At 59.2% G+C, this 19029-nt stretch overlaps 1 protein-coding gene across 1 annotated transcript; it reads right to left on the minus strand.

Annotated features, from left to right (window-relative positions):
• Positions 1–1964: 1964 nt before the first annotated feature.
• On the minus strand, positions 1965–18759 carry ZNF653 (zinc finger protein 653). The gene is made up of 9 exons (XM_027586077.2): positions 18461–18759; positions 11808–11851; positions 9509–9724; positions 5176–5778; positions 4846–5026; positions 4631–4742; positions 3400–3514; positions 2721–2820; positions 1965–2508 (listed from the first exon to the last, which is right to left on the minus strand). The coding sequence occupies exons 1-9, from the start codon at positions 18757–18759 to the stop codon at positions 2331–2333; spliced, it is 1848 nt and encodes a 615-aa protein (XP_027441878.1). The 3' UTR covers positions 1965–2330.
• Positions 18760–19029: the final 270 nt, after the last annotated feature.

Below are 19029 nucleotides of genomic sequence, written 5' to 3' on the forward strand. Positions count from 1 at the left end.
GACCAGGTCCCCAGATTTGGGGGCAGCAGGTGTAGGCTCCCAAGACCGGTGGAAAAAGGTGGGGGTGGCAGGGCCTCTCATCTGCCTGCAGAAGGAACTGGGACCCTGCGGCTTTTGAGTAGGCTAGGTTCAAAAGGTTCGTTAGAAAGGTGGGGACTGGCACTCCCCCCAACACAGTGCAAGGGCACTCAGCACTTATCCAAGGGGGGGGGTGAAGAAGTTTGGGGCTTAGAATTCCAGGCCAAACCCACTGGCGTCCTGCTGTTCCGGGAAACCACCGGGCCTTCTCAGACGCCATAAATTTTGGGTGGGTGGATCTGTTGTATAAATGTCCTGACTTTCCAGGCTCGGGATTGGCCTGCCTGTGGAGTCACGCTTCTTCTCAGCTAGGGGTAATCTGGCTTCTCTCTTAGGCAATAGCGGTTGGTGCAGCCTCCTTTGGTGCGCGGGCTCAAGGGCACGTTTACGTCGGGACGGCTATCAGGCGGGAGGAAATGTTCTCACTAGGGCAGAGTCGCTTTCGACTGAGACTTCAGCACCACAGACAGCAGCCCGACGGTCTGGCCGAGGACGCTGTGGGCTGGGTAGCACCAGGCCCTTCATCCGGGAGTCGCAGCCTCCACCGTATCCTCGGCCCTGCACGCCCTTTTAGGTTCCAGACTGTCCGAGAATGCCATCAAACCCAGCGAGGAGAGCCTAATTTGACCAATCAGGGACTGCCCTCGAGAGAACCAATTGCGGGAGGATGCCCTCGAGATTGAGCCAATGAGAGAGCGCGCAGCAGAGAGCGCTGCCACGCTGATGGAGAGAACAGGCCAATCACAGTGGCCCGCGCAATCAGGGCGGTGGCGTTGCAGGTCCCTGGTGGCCCCTCTTGGGTTTGCCGGGGCGACCTGGCTGTCGAACCTAGAGACCCCGAGCGAGGGCTTCTTCCCCACCCCGTGTTCCTCCCGGCTCCTATCGGATTGCAAATTGTGCCTGCGCCGGGAGGGGAGCTCCTCCTGGGCGCGCAGACCCGGATGCGGTTTCCATGGAAACTGCTGGCTCTGGATGTGCGGGGATAGAGAAGGGGACTGAGCCCTGGGAGATTTAGGGAGCTCGCGTGGGTGGCCCCAGCGGCCGGACTTGCTCATCCTCGCCGACACGTCCGTCCCTGGTTGGGATAACCCCTGGTCCAAAGTGTAAAACGAAGCCTAGCTGCGGCCCCGCCCCCACGAGCTGGTGAGGAGCTAAGGGGCCAATCTGCGCGTGGCGCCACAGGGCTCCCTCGGGCACGTGCCCGGGCTCGCGGCTGCGGTCCCCGGGGTCACGTGGCTGCAGCCACCAGGGCCCACGCAGCTTGCGCGCCACCTGGCGGCCGCCGGCCTTGTATCGCTCCTCGCCTCTCTCGCTGGCGGCCGGCAGGAGGCGGCAGCGCCCTCAGCATCCTCCTCCGGGAAATGGGGCCAGGGCAGCCGCCTCATCGCTGCCAACTCCCCTCCCCACCGCGGCTTCCTGTTCCAGGAACACGCCGAGCCGTTCTACCTCGGGGCTTTGGCACTGGCTGTTCCTTCGGCCTGGGATTTGCCTCCTCCAGCTTTCTTCAGGGACTGAACCTCTTTGTCATTCTGGTCTATGCTCAAATGCCACCATCTCAAGAGACGACCTCCCTGACCACCGATTTAAACAGCCAGAAACTAACCACTCTGTTTCCTGCACGGGGCCTGTCACAGTTGTAAATGTCTCACTTAGGGGTCTACTGAACATCTCCCCAACCGGTCCCAGAGCTCTCTGACGGTGGGGAATTCGTGTTCCATGAGGGATTTAGGAGCGGGCATCAGGATCCTAAGTCTTGGGAGATGTCCAGTGCTCTCCCAGGCTCCCAACCTCCCAACCCTGGGCCTGCGACAGGGAGTGTTTGGAGCTGCCAGGCCCAGATAGCTGAGGCAGCGCAGAGGCTGTGAGGGAAAGGGCATTCATTGTCCAGCATGTAGGGGCACCACCGCCTGCCTTGCCCTTGCTCAGGAAGGGACCAGGATGGAGACAAAGAGGGGCCCGGCCCCCCAAATCATCCAGGCCTAGGGGGAGGGCGTCTCCTTTCTCACTCTTTTAATCTCGCTCTGCTCTCTTGACACAGTTCTAGCAGTGCGGCCCCAGGCGCCACCTCCAGAGATAGGGCAGGGTTGGGGGGGACCAGCCCCGGGGGGAGGGGGGCCCAGCCCTGGGGCAGGGCAGGGACGCCTCCTTCCGGCCCGCGGTCCGGGAGGCCCCCGCGGCTGTGCGGGCCCCGGCAAGCCCGGGCGTCGTGTCCGAGCGGACGAATAAATAGGGGCGGTCAGTGGTTGGATGGGTCAGGCTGGCTTGTGGTCCGGGTGGCTTTTGAGCGTGTGGAACTTGACGCTGTCCAGCTTCTCGAAGCGCTTCCCACAGCGCTCGCACGTGAAGTTGTACTGAACCTCGGCCGTGTGCTTCTTCATGTGCCAGTTGAGCGACGCGCGCTGTCGGCACTGGTAGCCACAGATCTCGCACCTGCCGGGAGCCGGCGGGCGACCGGGGGCGGGGTCAGACTGGGGTGGGGCCGCATTGGGGCGGGGCCCAAGCTACGAGGACCCAGCCGCCCCCCCTTGCCCCGCCCCGGAATCCCAGGGGTGGACCCGCCCTCTGCCGGTCCAGGCCCAGGCACCCTCCCTCTCAGCCCCCTTCCCCCCCACCCCCGCCCCGCGGGGAAGCCTGTCACTCACTGCAGGGGCGTCTCGCCGGTGTGCGTGCGTCGGTGTACCTCCAGGTGGTTCTTCCTCTTGAAGGACTTGCCGCAGGTTTCGCAGGTGAATTCACGGACACCTGGGGGAGATGCGGGGCTGAGCACGCCGCCGTCGGGGGCGGGGGCTGCGGGACGTCTCTGCCGCGCTGCCGAGACCGGGTCTCCCCAGCGGTCTCCCGGACCTCCGGGCTCAGGGACACCAGATCCCACAGCCTCTGGGAGCCACTGCTGACTTTAATAACGAGGGCGGTTAATACCGAGGGCAGCTCACAGCCCCGTATGAGGCTCAGAGGCTGCCCGGGAAGGCGCTGGGGCAGAGCTGATATGTGAGCTCGGCTCCCCGGGAGGCACGGAGTGCAAACTGTCAAGCCAAAGTGGGTCTGAATTTGACCCCAGTATCAACTTCGGGGCGATTTCACATAAGAATCCAAGGTTCCCGCCTCTTGAAATATCTGAAGCCGTGTCCTCCCGCTGGACACAGGCCCCAAAGCTTCCCAATGAGTCAGCAGCCCAGGGTGGCAGTCCGGGGCGGGGGAGGGGGGGCAGTCCTATGCCTGGGGACCCAGTGCTCCCTGGGGGTTTCAGCCCGCCTGCCCCCGCCCTAGATCCAAGGCCCATGACCCTATGCCCCGCGCTGCCAGCCCCACCCTGGGCCTGACCTGAATGGATGATCATGTGCCGCCGCAGGTGGTTGGATAAATAGAACTTCTTGCCGCAGCCAGGGTGTGGACACACTTTGGTCTTCCCTTTCCGATGCACAAGATTGACATGGTTCTGTAGGCAAGAGGGGCAGGAGTGGGGGAGTGGGGCTGTGGGTGTCATGGGCCCACCTCCAGGGCTCTCCGCGGTGGGGATAGATAAGGGTAGCTGGGAGGCAGGCTGGGGCCAGCCTTTCTGGAGGAAGGAAGAGGGGTGTCCGTGCCCATGCCCTTGCCCTTGCAAGGCCCCCCAGCTCTGAACAAAGGCCCAGGGACACAACTGGGATCAGCTGCAGCTTTCCTGTGCAACCACGCCAGCCAGGGCCTGGGCTGGGGCATCAGTCAGCCTTGTCATAAACCTTGTGGTGGGGCCCTGCTATTGGCTGTTTATGGATCGGGAGATGAGGCTCCAGAGGCTTAGGGTTTGGCCCATGTCTCACGGGTGGGCAGTGGCAGGGCTGGCCTGGATTCTGGCTCTCAGTCCCACAGCAGGCTTTGCCATGGAGCTGTGCTGCCCCCACAGTCTGGAGCAGGCAGCCCCTTCAGTCACTCCTTTGTTCTTTTATTCTTTAACTCACCAGCACACCTGTAGCTCCAGGGCCCAGCACTAGGCCTGGCACCCGAAAGGTGCTCCACACACACTGGAAAATGAGACTCAGCAAATTCAAAGGCCTACTGGTGCCGCCTCCTGCCACAGGTGGGAATGTGACAGGACCCTGTCTCTGCCCTTGGGGCATCCCATCCAGGCTCCAGAGGACAAACTACAGGGATGTCCTGGTGGTGCAGTAACGTGGGGCTCGCAGGCCCCACGAGCCCTGGAGAACTAGGGTGGGCTTCCGGGTGGAGAGGCATCCCGAGCCGAGCCTGGAGAAGAGGCATCCAGAGCCAAGAAGGTGGCCGGGGCAAAAAGCAGGCTGAGTTCAGGCCGGCTAAAGGCAGGACAAGGGCACTGGAGAGCTGGAAGGGGAGGCAGCGAGGTGATGCCTGGTGTCCTGCAGCCGAGGCAGGGTCAGTGAGAAGCTACTGAGAGGTGGGCGTGTGGGAGGCAGGCCAGTGGCACCCGGTGGGGCCAAGTGGGGCCTTTCGTGAGCTGCACTGCGCAGACGCCAGCACAGAGGCGGCAGGAAACGGACGCAGGCCCCGCAGGAAACGGACGCAGGCCCCGCTCAGCCTGCTTGGGTGGTGGCCTCACCTGGAAACTGCTGAGGGCCACATAGACCTGGCTGCAGCCCTCGTAGGGGCAGTGGAACATCTCTAGCAGGCCATCGGCATCCGTCACCCGAGTCCGCTTGCTCCGCCGCCTCCTGGAGGGGAAGGGGCCCATGGCGTCGGGGCTCTCACACCAGGCCGGCTGTGGGCCCATGGGCTGCTCCTTGTCCCAGCCCCCCCGGCTGCCCAGGCACCCACTTTTCGGGCTCCTTGGGGATCTCGTAGATGATGGCCGACATGTCACTGCCATCCAGCTCCTCCCCGTCCGCCTCTGCTTCAGGCTCTGCGCTCTCGGGCCCTGTCGCCGCCGGCTCTGCCAGCTCTGGGGCCACGGGCTCCTCCTTCTCTTCCTTCTTAAGCATGTACAGGTCCTCCTTCTCTACGGGGGTGGACACAGGGCGGGTGTCCGCGGGCAGACTCGTGTGGTTGAGGAGCTGGCTCTGGGGCCACCCCTCCGCCCTCCCTCCTCCTCCCAGGTCCCGCCCCAACCCCTGCCAGCGACCACAGCAGCCCCCCCACCCCCCAGACCTTTCTTGGTCTCGATGCCTGCCATGGCAGCAGGGTCCAGGGTGCTGGGCTGGCTGCCCTCGGGCTCCGTCTGGGTGTAGGCTGCTACACCCTCCATCATGGCGCAGGGCACCTCGTCCCCCAGGCCCCCAGCGGGGGCACCGCTGCCTGTTGCCACGTTGAGGTGGATGCCCTCGGCTGTGAGGGCATCGTAGCCAGGGCTGGCGATGATGATCACCTGCGAGCCAGGCACCATGCCCGGCATGGGACAGCTGGCCACCACCTCGCCCAGCGCCTCCTGGGGCATGTTCTCAAAGAGGGTGCCGGGGCCCGGGCCCACTTGCACGGGTACTGGCACGCACACCACCGTCTCCAGGGCCTCGGGCCCGCTGCCTGCCGGGTTGGGGCACAGCGGGGTGCCCTGCTCAGCCAGGCTCTCCATGTGGACGTCGAAGGGGATGTGCATGCCCTCCTGCGTGATGAGCCCGCTGCTGCCCGCCGGGCTGGTGGGGGTAACCGCCGCCGCCGCTACCTTGGCTGGCTGGCCCTCAGGGGGCTCCTCAGAGTCAGAGCCCGAGCCGGAGCTGGAAGAGTCGGAGCTGCCAGCCGCCAGGCCATTGCCCACTGCGGTGACAGAGGAAAGGGGACAGTCACAATAGCAATAGTGGCGGCAACAGTATCCGTTGAGGGCTTACTGGGGGCTGGGCACGGTAACCCCCTCAGTGCCACAAACACTGGTCATTTCTCAGTCCCCCTTGTGCCCCGACTGCCCCTGCTCCTCAGAGACGCTCTCCTCCCTCTGCCTCCAGACCCGAATTCTGGTTTTCTGGGCCCTCTCTGAGGGCCCCTTCTTAGCCTCGTTAGCCTTTACAGGTCTGGAAGGTTCTAGCCAGGGCTCTCCTCAGTGCTCCGCCCACCCCAGGGCCTCAGCTAGCCTGATGGTGGTAAATACAGCCCTCATTCTTGACACCAGCTGGGTGTCTGACAAGTCAATTCAGATGCCATGCTTATTAAGGGCTCAGGTCCCACAAGACTGCCTGCTCCCGCCTTGGACACGGGCTACAAGACACTGGCCGTTGTAATTCTGGTTATAAATTGTGGGTTTCTACGACGCTCTCTTCAGGTTTGATAATTTGCTAGAACAACTCACAGAACTCAGGAAAGTGCTTTACTTATGACTACAGTTTTATCACAAAAGATGCAACTCAGCAATAGTCAGATGGAAGAGGTGCCCCGGGCAAGGTGTGGGGGCTGGGGCGGGAGCTGTCACGCCCTCTCCAGACGCGCCACCCTCCTAGCACCTCAAGGTGTTCACCAAGCCGCAAGCTCCCTGGACCTCCTTATTTAAAGAGTTTTTGCAACCCAGTCTCCAGCCCCAGTCTGTTCCTTGGGGGTCAGGGGTGGGGCTGAGAGATTCCCCCATCTAATCATGTGTCTGGTCTTTGGTGACCAGCCCCCAACCTGAAGCTATCTAGGGGACCCTGCCTGAGTCACCTAGATTAGCACAGACTCGGGTGTGCTCCAAAAGGGCCCCTTATGAAAAGGGCTCATGATGAACAATGAAGAACATTCCCATCACTCAGGAAATTCCAAGGATTTTAGGAGCTCTGTGCCAGGAACCAGGGACAAAGATTGAATATTGATTTTTATTATCCTGCCACCACCCATACTCCGATGCCTCTGTATGGACAGCTCCCGCCTGGACCTCCTGTGGGGCTGGGGCTCTTACCTCCCACTGCCTTCTCTGCTGCCCCCAGGGGGGTCTCACAGGCACCTCAGAATCTGCTCAGCAATTCTGGGCTCTGAATCTTCCCTAAGAAAAAGCCCATACCCTTCCCAGACATCCCCGTCTCAGGGGATGATGGCGGTTCTGTCCTTCCCAGTTGCTCAGGCCAAACAAAGTCCTAGGGCTGCCCCTGACTTCCCTTTCTCTCACACCCACTTCCAGTCTGTCAGCAAAACCCGTTGGCACTACATCCACATATTTAGGGATACTAGGGGGGGTTCCTGCCCCAGGGCCTTTGCATTTGCTATTTGCTCTGCCTTAACACTCTTCTCTCAGACACCCGCAGGGGCTCCCTCCCTCATCTCCATCAGACCCTTTCCTAAAATGCTATTTATTCAGGGAATTCTCTGACCACCTTATCTCAAATAGCATTCTTTTCTCTCCTTAATTTTCCTCCAAAATACCACCTTCCACTGTACTCTAGATATTGTTTATCTTGTTTCCTCTCTGCTTCCCCTCTAGATCATAATCTCCACAAGGATAGGGGGCCCTGTGCACAGGCCCCAGTGCCCAGAAGGCCGCCTGGCACCTACTGAGCACACAGTTCTAAAAACGAATGAATCTCAGCCCAACATTGTGATGAAGGTCAAGGAGACCAACATTTCGCCCAGGTATTTCGTGCTGAAGTCCACACACACAGGGAGAAACGGGACAGAAAAATCAAGAACTGACCCTCGGGTACACACTCATGACGGAGTCGGGGCGCATTGTCTGGGGACCATGCGTCCTATCCTCCCAGAAGTTCACATGGAGCACGCAGGCTCTGGAGCCAGACTTCAGGGTGGGATCTTGGTGCTCCCCGCTCCAGCTGTGTGAATGTGGGGGCCTTACGTAACCTCTCTGGGCCTGGGGATAAATTGGCACCTACCCCAGGGGGTGTTTGGAATAATGAAGAAATCTGTGTAAAGCGCCTCAGACACTACCAGGCTCTGAGTAAGCACCCTATCAATGTTTTCTATTATCATTCTTATCATAATGCCCCATCCCTGACTCAAGGCCCCCAGACAGCAGCAGGAGTGGGGTAGGGGGATCAGCCCCTCCTTGTAACACCCTGTAATCTGCAGGGTGAGCTGAGTCCCTGGGCTCCACCCTAAAGCAGGGGGCAGTCACCTAGTGAGTTGGGGGCATGGCCTGGGTGTGCGCCTGCCTCCCCAACTGTAGAGTCTAGCTGTGAAGGCCAGACTGCACTTCTTTCCAGGTGATCATAACATTAATCACAGAAATGGCTGCACATCCCCTGGCCTCTCACAGTCCCGGCAGGAGGTGCTCCTACTTAGTGAGAAGCAGCCTGGGCCACCCCAGGCAGAGAGCTGGTAAGGGAGCTGCTGAGGGAACAGGGCTGGGACAGGGACACAGCCCCTCTCCCACAGCCCCCCCCGCCCCCCTACAGCCACAGCCGACCCACCAGCCCGTCATCTCAGCATTCATTCCTGAGAGCCAGATCGGGCAGCCACTGGTGTCAAAGTTGGGTGGGGGTGTGGACCCATCGCGAGAGGGGTCAGTCACAGTTAGTTTCCTCGACTGCCAAGTGGGGCTAATGAAGAGCTGTAGGGTGGTTTGGGTCGGGGGGCACCTGGAGTGGGGAGAGGACCGGGGAGCGGCTGGCTGCATGCTGGGGTCTGGCTGGGGCACAGGGGACAGCCATTGGCCAGGGGGCCCACCTGGAACACCTCTCGCCCACGGCTTCCCCTTGGCCAGCTGGGATGCCACCTGCTCTGAGGCTCCTGCCAGTGCGCACTCAGCCCTGGCAACTGACCTCACCCTCCGCCCTGGCGGGGCACCTGGCGGTGGGCCCCGGACTCCTTCTCGCAGCTGAAGCTGAGCCCCTGAGGCCGGCAGGCAGGTGGGCAGCCCCTCACCACCCACAGTGTCTCCTCTGCACCCCACCCCCCAACCAGGACCAACTGGGCCTCGGTAACGGAGTCCCTCCCAGTCCTGCTGCGTGTTCAGGACCCATGACCCACATGGGCCGGCAGAGGAGGGGCAGGGGTAGTGGGGGGAGAGACCGATGGGGGGAGGGGAGTGGGGGTGTGGGGGAGACAGGGAGAGACTGGGGGAGACAGGGAGAAGGCAGGAGACAGAAGGGAGAGGATGAAACAGAAGAGTGAGAGAGGGAGGGGGGACGAGAGCTCAAGAACAGAGAACGGGGAGGAAGGAGACCCGGGCAGAGAGCGCAGGAAGATCAGGCTGGGAGAGAGCCCAGAACAGAAGGGGAAAGGGCCAGGGAAAACAGAGGAGGAGGTAGAGGCCCAGAGAGCAGCCCAGCCTGAGGAGGCCCGGCACCCACCCCTCTCTGCAGCCGCTGAGCCAGGCTTCCCCGACCCCCGGCCCAGTTGGCCTCGGGCACAGCTGTCCCTCTGGAAAATGGGGGCTGCTGCCTCTCAGCTCCAGGACTTGGAAGATTGCAGCTCAGCCTGCCGGGCCCAGGCGCCATCCCTGAGGCCAGCGCCAGCCTCCTTGCTCTGATGTTTCCAGTGCTGGCCTGAGGCCGACAAGACCCGCGAGGGCAGGGAGTCCAGGGCGCCCCAGCCCATGAGGAGCCATAGAGCCCTCACCCCTCGGACCCACCTTTGTCGCTGTCGGGGTCTGAATCGCTGAGGGGCTTCAGGGGCGAGTGCAGGTCTTGGAAGTAGCGGTGGCCGGCCTCGCACTGCCACACGGCCGTGGTGTACAGACCGAAGGTGGGGTCCAGCTCGGCCAGGTGCGGCTCGTACGGGCAGCGGTGTTTGTGGTCCTCGTACCAGATCACCACATTCTTCAGGCAGTTCACGTTGCGCCGCCTCCCTACACACACAGGGCGGGGCCCGGAGTCAGGGGTAGTGCTCGCCCCCCCAGGGCCCCAGGACGCCCCGGCCTTAGGGCTCCCTGGGCGGTGAGACACCTTCCTGCACCCTGTCCAGGCCCGTCCCCAGTTTGCAGATGAAGAAACAGGCTCTGAGAGGTGAGATCCACGCTGGTGATAACAGAGACCGGCCAGACTGTCCTCACTGAATAAGTTGAACCACATAATCTATGGAGCCTGGCACGTGATAGGTGCGCAGTGGTTAGTTGCTGCTTGTTGTTAATAGACTCACCCTCATCAACGTCTCAATGTCTCTGGCCTGGACCAGCTAAGTCCCCTCTGCCCTGGTCTCTCTGCTCCCACATTTGTCCCACTACAGTCTACTCGGCCTACAGCCAACAGAGGGGGCCTGCTGCAAACACTTGAGTCAGGCCATGCCCCACCTCTGCCCAGAATCCGTCTGCGCAGAATCCATCAGGGTTCCCACCTGGCTGGTGTTAAAAGCCAAAGTCCTCCCCAGAGCCACCAGGCCCTACATGTTCTGCCCCATCACCTGCCCTTCTCCTTGATCACTTCATCCCAGCCTCATGGCCTCCTCCCTGTTCCTGAAATGAGCAGAGTATGGCCCTGCCTCAGGGCCTTTGCACAGACTGTGTCTCCTTCCAGATGACTGCCTTGCCCTTCCCCCTTCACTCAGGTCTTTCCCTCAGTCTGCCACCCCCTCCCCATTGTCCTTCTAGCCAACCTGACTTGCTGTTCTTTCTCTCCAGGTAGCACCTAAATACCATTTGTGGTTATCTCTGTCCATGTTTCTGTCTTCCCTACTAGAATGCCAGCTCCCCAAGGGCAGGGACCCGTTTGTCGCTCCTCTTGTATCCCCAGTGCCTACACAGTGCCTGGCACATAGTACGTCTGCTGGATGAGTAGATGCTTTAAGGAGGTGGGCCCAGTGGAGCCAGCCTGTGGATTCAAATTCTGACTGCCACTTTGTAGCTGGGTGGCTCCAGGCAAGGGACTTGGCTTCTCTGAACCTCTTCTGGGCCAGGGGAGAATGACAGTCCCCGTTCCTTGAGGGCTGCCAGAGAGGAGGGAGGGAAGACATTGACAGGGCATGGAACGGGGCTGGATACACTTTGAATGCCCAAGAAATGGAACCTGCCATATGTCTAACGATGCTGGTCCTGCAGCCAAGGGGGAGGGGACTGTCCTCCCAGTCTCCCAGGCTGGGAGATGAGGAGGGGGCCCAGAAGGGTCCTGGGCCTAGGGATGTTGTCTGGAGCCTCCAACCCAGTGACGACGGTGGAGACAACAGGGACCCCACCCCTAGTCGCCCCTCCAGTCTGGCGCTTGCCTCTGTATCTCCCTCCTCACCCCTTTGAGCTTTGGAGGTCACAGACTTAGCTCGCCCCTTGCCTCTGACACCTGTGAGAAGGGGTGGGACTCGCTGCCACCAGACGGCTGTTCCTGGGCCGGTGGCCCTCACCCTGCTGGACAAGGCCCGAGACCCACAGCACCAGGGCTCAGAGGTTCACGGCCGAGGGGTGGGAGGGATGTACTGCAGGCCTCCACTCCGACTGTTCACGCCCTGCTCCCCTCAGCTGTTCCCTCTGCCCTGTCCAGCTCTCCCTTGGGTGACTCCCCTGCACCAAGGCAGGACAGTGCAGGAGCTAAGGGGACTGCTCTGGTGACATGGGTCTGTGGTCTGGCCTGGCCCCTTGCCAGTTTGCGGCGTGGGGTGGTGACTTGGCCTTTTATGTGTGAGATGGGGGTGGTGGGGGCACCCCACTGGGCACAGCACAGGTGCCAGTCCCCTTCCTGCCCCCGCCCCCAGGCCCAGCTGGGTCAGACCCTTCCTACGGGCCCCCAGGGCCCCCACTCCCCTGCCACGGCCCTGCTGGGCCTGTCCCCCATCTTCCCCTGAGACCATGGGCTCTGTGAGGGCAGGGCTGGATCTGTGCGAGTCCGCACAGCCCTGGCCCGTGCAGGCCCTCCACAAATGGGGCCTGAGGATGAGTGAGGGAACGAACAACAAAGCCACTTACTCCCAACACCCATCCCCTCCCCGCTGGCTGTAGCCCCACTTACTTTTCTTCCGCTTTGGCTTTTTGGGGACCTGCTCCCAAGGCTTCCTGTAAGACAGAGAGGCAGGGGGAGTGAGCACAGGGCCTGCTGATGCTGAGCTAGCGACAGCATCCTGCTCCAAGGCCTAACTGTAGCTGCTGTTCTATTTCCCAGGGGACTCTCTCCTCCACTGACACCAGCCCTTGGACCATGGTCTAGCATCGCCACCCGTTTTGCCAAGTGGGGAAATGAGGCTGAGGAGTGAGGCTGCCTGCCCAGGGTCCTGTGGCCAGGGAGTGGAGAACTCAGAAAAGGGGTAACGAAAAGTGTGGCAGGCAGAATTCTACACTGGCCCCACGATTCCCAACTCAGGGTCACACACCCTCTACAGTCCTCTTCCCCCATGAGTGGGGCGGCCTGAAAATATGATGGGATACCACTCCTGTGCCTAGGTGACTTGAATGAATCAGGAGGGAGCTTTCCAAGGTGGGCCTGGCCTAATCAGGGGAGCCCTTAAGGCCGAGGATATGAGAGGCCTATGAGGGGACAGGACCTGAGAACGGCCTCTGGGAGCTGAAAGCAATCCCAGTTGACAGCCTCAAGGCTGTGGCGACCTCAGCTGTACAACCCAGGAGGGCATGAATTCTGCCAATGCTCCGAGGGAGTCTGGAAGCAGCTCCTTCCCTAGTCGAGCCTCCAGATGAAGACGCGGCCAGCTGAAACCCTTGTTTCAGCCCTGTGTGACCTTGAGCAGAAGACCCTGCCCCTGACCCTACCTGCCTGCTCTATGTGGACCCCAGCCCAAGGTGCTGCCCCCTCCATCAGTCCTGCCCCTGCAGCCAGCTCAGGTCCACGTGCCCTGGCCATCATGCCCACCTGCCTCTGGGGCCTTCCCACTTTGGCTGGAGCCCAACATCCTGACTGTGTGCCCCTGTGACCAAGGCCTCAGGGTGCCCAGGGTAAGGCTGGGCCCAAACACTGGGGCCCCCCAAGGCTTCCCAAACTCGGATGGCCACCAGAACTGCCAGGTAGGATCCTGATCCCATACAGGCCACTTGGCTGTGGCCCAGTACTGGCTCTACACGTGCTGAGGGCAGGTGCTTTGGAGTCACCTCTCCTGCACCCACTAGGGGCCTCCCTCTGCCTTCCTGATGCCATGCTTCTGGGTCTGCCTGCCCGCTCTGGCTGCTTCCTCATCCTTTTTTTTTTTTTTTTTTAATTTATTTATTTAAGTAATCTCTACACCCAGGGTATCTGGGTGGCTCAGTTGGTTAAGCATCTGACTCTTGATTTTGGCTCCAATCTCAGGATTGTGAAATCAAGCCCTGAGTCAGGATCTGCACTCAGCAGGGAATCTGCTTGAGATTCTCTTTCCTCTCTCTCTCCCTCTGCCCACTCGCACTCTCTCTCTCTCTCCCTCAAATAAATAAATAAATCTTAAAAAAAAAAAAAACTCTACACCCAATATGGGGCTTGAACTCATGACCCCGAGATGAAGAGTTGCACGCTTTTCTGAGTTAGCCAGCCAGGTGCCCCTCATCCTTCCTTTTCTACGCTGCAGCAGAAGGCCCTGAGACTCTGGATGACCTTGACTCCCCATGCCTCAGGTCCCCATCTGTAGCATGGGATCATAACCATGCTTCCTTGTGGGACTGGTGCATAACCTTGAGGTTATGTGCATTCAGAGAGCTTGGTGTGGCCCCTGGCACTTAGTAACCACTCAGCAAATGGTAGATATGATCACTGTGTGTCTGGAACGCTAGCCTCCCTGCTATGGCCCAGACCATGCTCTCACCACAAAGTATCCTGAGGCAGCCCAGGTCTCTTGTCAGCTTTACCATCTACTCCACCTGACCCGTCCAGCCTGATAACAATTCACAGCCCCCACACCCCACATCTGGTCCCAGGACAGCTCCCCCGGGGCTCCTCTGCCCCCTCCTGCCCCTGGCTCACCCCCTGTCCAGGTCTCTGCCCCCCCCACCTCATTCCAGATGCCTTCATCTCCGCCCACGGCTCTCCCCTCCCCTCCAAGGGGGCAGGCTGGCTGCCCAGATCCTCATCCAAACGCCCATGGCCACCTCTGCGCACTCACAGTGTTGCCATGACTGGGGTACTGGGAACACTACTTAGTGTTTGGTGCCAGTCAGATCCGAGTTCAAGTCTTCTCTCTACCACTGACTGTGTGACCTCAAGCAGGTCTTGTCCCCTCTGAGCCTCAATGTCCTCATCTGGTAAGTGGGGAAAATAGTGCCTCCCACACAGAATCACTGTGGCGATTAAACAAGGCCACACCTCAAACTGCCTTCCCTCCCCTTGCCCACTTCTCTGAGTTCCACCCCTTACACGTTGCCGTTTGAGGACAGCAGCTGCTGGGGCTTCTCTGCAGCTCTGCTTTCCTCGTGGTGGCCAGCCCCCAAACGGTGCCCAGCAGCTCTCCTTCACTCTCCTCTGCCATTTGCTTTCACGCTCAACTCCATCATCCCCTCCAACTGACCAGCACACCATCAGTTCTTCTACCCTGGATTTAAATAATCTGGAGCCCCTTCCCTGTCAACTCCCGCCCATATGCCCCCTTTGAGCTGTCTATACGCATGTGCAGTCTTCCTGTCTTCTCCTCTTGTCTCCCTCGAGCCCCTCGAGTCAGGGTTTTCTTCACTATGCCACACACTGCCCCGTTCCGGCCCCCAGGGGTGGCCGCCTCACTCGGCCCAGCAGTGTTCGTTGGCAGACCCTTCCCTTGGCCTCCAGGATGCCCCCCCAGCGGGTTCTCCACCAGCCTCCCAGCTGCTGCTTCTTCGTCTCCCTGACTCCTCTAAGCATAGACAGCAAGCGTGGGGCTCAGACCTGTGTGTCTACCCGCGCCCCCTTGGCAACCTCCGGCATCATACCATCACTGACCTGGTGACCCCCAAATCCGGATCTCCCACCTGGCCCTCTCCTGACCACGCCTCCCCAACACTACATGTAGGGGTCTTGCAGACATCTCACATGTGAGCTGTCATATTTCCCCTTGACCTGTCCCTTCTCTGTTAACGGCACCTGCAACTTTCCAGGTGCTCAGGTCCAAACCTGGGGGCGTTTCTCATATCCATACCCATCAGCAAACCCTGTTGGCCCTAATGTCAACCACTTCTCCCCACTTCTGCACGGCTCCGCCTCACTCACCTGGACCAGTGCAGTCAGCTCCTTCCTGGTCTGCCATCTCTGGCCCTCCCCTCCCACAGCCTCAACATCAGAGTCCGTGTGCTTCTTTTCATTTGCTTGTTAACATTTTAAGATGTAAAAAGAAAAATTCAAACACATACAAAGCTAGAGAGAAGAGTGAACCTCCTGGAGACCATCATCAGCATTAAAGACTGCCAACTCTTAGCCAACCTTGTTTCAGTGCATCCCCCACCCAATCCTCCTGCCACACACATCCTGGAGAGTGCTTCTGTTAAAATATAAGCCAGGGGGGCACCTGGGTGGCTCAGTTGGTTAATCTACTGCCTTCGGCTCAGGTCATGATCCTGGAGTCCCAGGATCAAGCCCCACATCAGGCTCCCTGCTCAGCAGGGAGTCTGCTTCTCCCTCTGACCTCTTGTGTTCTCTCTCTCATTCTCTCTCTCTCTCTCAAATAAATAAATAAAATCTTTAAAAAAATATATATAAGCCAGGTATGGGACCCCTCTGTCTAAAATTCTGTACTTAAAAAAAGCAAAACAAAACAAAACAAAAGGCAAAAAGCCCTATCAGGCCTCTCACTTCACTGGGAGAAAAAAACCAGAGCCCTCCATGCAGTCCACAAGGCCCTGTCACCTTCCTGTCCTTGCCTTTTCCCACTCTTCATCCTCATTGCGCTCCAGCCACACGGGTCTCCTCACTACCCCATGTTCACACCAGGCTGAGCCCTGCCTCAGGGCCTTTGCACCTGCCATTCCTTCTTCCTCAAACATTCTTCCCCCAGATATCTGCAGGGCTCTCCCTGGCCTCCTTTAGGTCTGTACCCCAGATGCCATCCTCTCACTGTGGCCCACCCTAACACCCTACCTAGACCTCCGGCACCCCGTCCTGATTCCTCTTTCCCTATTTCACCTTTTTTCTTTACATAGCCCCTATCAATCTCTCACACACTACATAATTTATTCATTATGGTAAATAATAGTAAATGTATAGTAATGCAGTAGACAAGCCTTTGCACAGTAGACAAGTCTCTGCCCTCTAAATGGCATCTCCATAAAGCATTTTCTGTTGTTCACTGCTGCACCATGAGCACCTATATGAGTGCCCAGCACATAGCAGGTGCTGATTAAGCACTCCTTAAACGAATGGACACTGGAGACTCCACTACTGACCACTGTTTCCCTTTTCCCACTGGCTGCTAGGATGGCTCTGAGGCAAATTCAGGGCCCCTTCTCCATTCCCACTTCTTCATGTCTTTTGAACCCCTCTGGTCAGGTTTTTAACTCACCATGCCACGAAACTGCCCTTGTCATGTCCCCTGTGACTTATGCCTTAATCTAATAGCACTGATCCTGGCCCCGCTGTGCCCCTCCTTTTCCTTTCTCTTTTCTTTTTTTTTTTTTTAAATTAATTTATTTATTTGAGAGAGAGAGAGCACACAAGTGGTGGGGAGGGGCAGAGGCAGAGGGAGAAGCAGACTCCCTACAAAGCAGAGAGCTCGACGTGGGCCTGATCCCGGGACCCCGAGATGACAACCGGAGCCAAAGGCAGATGCCCAACTTACTGAGCCATCCCGGCGTCCCTCCTTTCTCTTTTCATCCCACTTTTCGTTTCTGTCTTCTGGTCCATGTTGTGCATAGTCTTGAACTGAAATCTTTCCAGGTACAAGACAGTTACAAATAATTTTGAAGACTTGAAATAAGTGACCCCCTATCTCTGCTCATGTCCATTTCCACAGGAGATGCCTCACTCAGGGTAGTGTATTTTCCCAACTACCCATGTGTCCCGGGGCCCGGTTATTGCCATGCACGGCCTGGGTTGTCTCCGTGTCCTGGCCCCAGTTCTGCAGGACTACACAAACTGAGCTTCTGCAAATACCACTTTCAGCTTAGGGACCTCCAGGGGCTCCCTCTGGCCAGTGGTTCTCAACTCCAGCTGCACATATCTCCCAGAAGCTTTGTAGTAAAAAGCACAAGGTCTGCAACTCTACTCAGATTAACTGAATCAGTAACTCCAATAAGGGGGTGGGGCCCTCCTGGGTGGCTCAGTCAGTTAAATTTGGGACTCTTGATTTCAGCTCAGGTCATGATCTCAGAGTTGTGAGATCGAGTTCCACAACGGGTTAAGCTGTGCTGGGCATGGAGCCTGCTTAAGATTCTCTCTCCTTGGGCGCCTGGGTGGCTCAGTCGTTAAGCGTCTGCCTTTGGCTCAGGTCATGATCCCAGGGTTCTGGGATCGAGTCCCACATTGGGCTCCCTGCTCGGCAGGAAGCCTGCTTCTCCCTCTCCCACTCCCCCGCTTGTGTTCCTGCTGTCGTTGTCTCTCTCTCTGTCAAATAAATAAAATCTTTAAAAAAAAAAAGATTCTCTCTCCTTCTCACTCTGCTCCCCCTCCACCCCCACCCCCTGTCCCCACTTGCACTCTCTATCTCTCTGTCAAAAAAAGAAAGAAAGAAAGAAAGAAACTCCAATAATGGAACACTAGCTTGAGCATCTCCTGCTCCACTCTTGGGCATATAAGCCAGCCTGCCACCCCAGGGAGGCGGTGGGTGCAATTCAGAAGGATCTGGTTGATTCTTGACCCTTAGACTCTCCCCCCAGAGAAACATGCCAATGTGTGCAAATAAAAACCAGGGCACAACAAGGATTCTGGCGCAGCATTGCTTGTGACAGAGAACAAATATCATCATAACAACTAATACCTGGAGTGCTCACTATGTGCCAACCATGTTCTAAGCCTTTTGCTGTATTTTAACTCATTTAATTGTCACACCAACCTATTAGGCAGGAAGGGAAAAATTGCATCCACACTCCTCATTCTCAAGACTGAGACTCTGCAAAGGCCTCTGCCCTCTACCTGAGCAGCTAACTTGGGACTTCCTCTTCCCCTGAGTCTCCATGGGCTAAGGGGCTCCCCAGGAGCCAACAAGAGGTTTAAAGGAATGCGATCTGGATTGTGAGGAGTCTCCCTATGTCTGGGGTCGAGGGTTGTGGGAATGGGGCCACACACAGCCCCAGATGGAGTGCCAGAACCTCACAAGGGACAGGGCTGGGGGGCCGAGTGTATCCAGTTCACAGCCCCAGGCTACACAGTAGGGGTTTTAGAGGATGAGGCATGTGAGATCCCAAGGACCAGCAAGGAAGAAGGGGCATTAAGGCCTCAGGAGGCTGGGCCGCCCCTCCAGGGACTAGGCAGTTAGAACGCTTGGAGGTGGGGCCCGAACTAGGATTGGGCAGCCAGAAATCCAGCGGGCGGGGCCAAGTGCTAAGAGGCGGGTTGAGAGGCTGGGCGCACCCTAGGATTGGGCAGTCGGAAAGACGGGAGGCGGGGCCGCGAGCCAGGCGCGTCCCAGGACCGGCGGCAGGAGACCCAGGCCGGCAGGCCGGCCACTGGGCGGGGCTCACAGGTGCCGGGGGCGGGGCCGGGGGCAGAGGGGGCGGGACCAGGCTCGGCGGGGAATGGAGGCGTCTCCGCCCTCGTTCGCTCCCTCCCTCCCTCGGGCCGGGCCCCCTCACCCGTGGCGGCCGCTACGCTGGCCGCGCTCCAGCGAGATGAGATAGGCTGCGAGCTTGGCGTCGCTCCAGCCGCTGCGGCGCCGCAGGTCCACCCAGGGCCCGTGCGCCTCGCCCAGGTACACACGCCGCACGTCGTACTTCTTCCGGGACTCGAGCCGCCGCCGGGCTCGGTCGGACTCCGTGAGCCGCGGCCGACCCCGCGCCTTGCGGCCCGCCGCGCCCTCCTCGGCCGCCGCCTCCCCGCCTGCGCCCGCCTCAGCCTCCGCCTCCGCCTCGGGCTCCGGCACCCGCTCCGCCATCCCCCCCTCCCTGGTTACCAACCTCCCCCGTTGTTAGGAGCCCGGCCGGAAGTGGCGCGCATCTTCCGCGCCGACGGGAAATTTCTCACGGACTTTCACTGCCCCACGGCGCCAAGAGGAGACCGAGAGCAGAAACTGCGCATGCGCATCACAAGCGCTACCAACAACCCATTCTTCTCTTACTCCTTTTCTCTGTTAAACTTTCTAACTTCGCAGAGACCGAGGGAGGGGCTTAGGTTTGAGGCCAGACGCGGGAAGGAAGACCTAGAT

This window comes from Zalophus californianus, chromosome 1 (genome assembly GCF_009762305.2).
Source record: "Zalophus californianus isolate mZalCal1 chromosome 1, mZalCal1.pri.v2, whole genome shotgun sequence".
NCBI lineage: Eukaryota > Metazoa > Chordata > Mammalia > Carnivora > Otariidae > Zalophus > Zalophus californianus.

Coding starts and splice junctions, on each gene's coding strand:
- ZNF653 (XM_027586077.2), bottom strand. CDS start 18,759: ATGGCGGAGCGGGTGCCGGAGCCCGAGGCGGAGGCGGAGGCTGAGGCG. Junction 3,515..4,630: donor TGGCCCTCAGCAGTTTCCAG/GTGAGGCCACCA, acceptor TCTTGCCTACAG/AACCATGTCAATCTTGTGCA. Junction 2,821..3,399: donor GCACATGATCATCCATTCAG/GTCAGGCCCAGG, acceptor CATCTCCCCCAG/GTGTCCGTGAATTCACCTGC.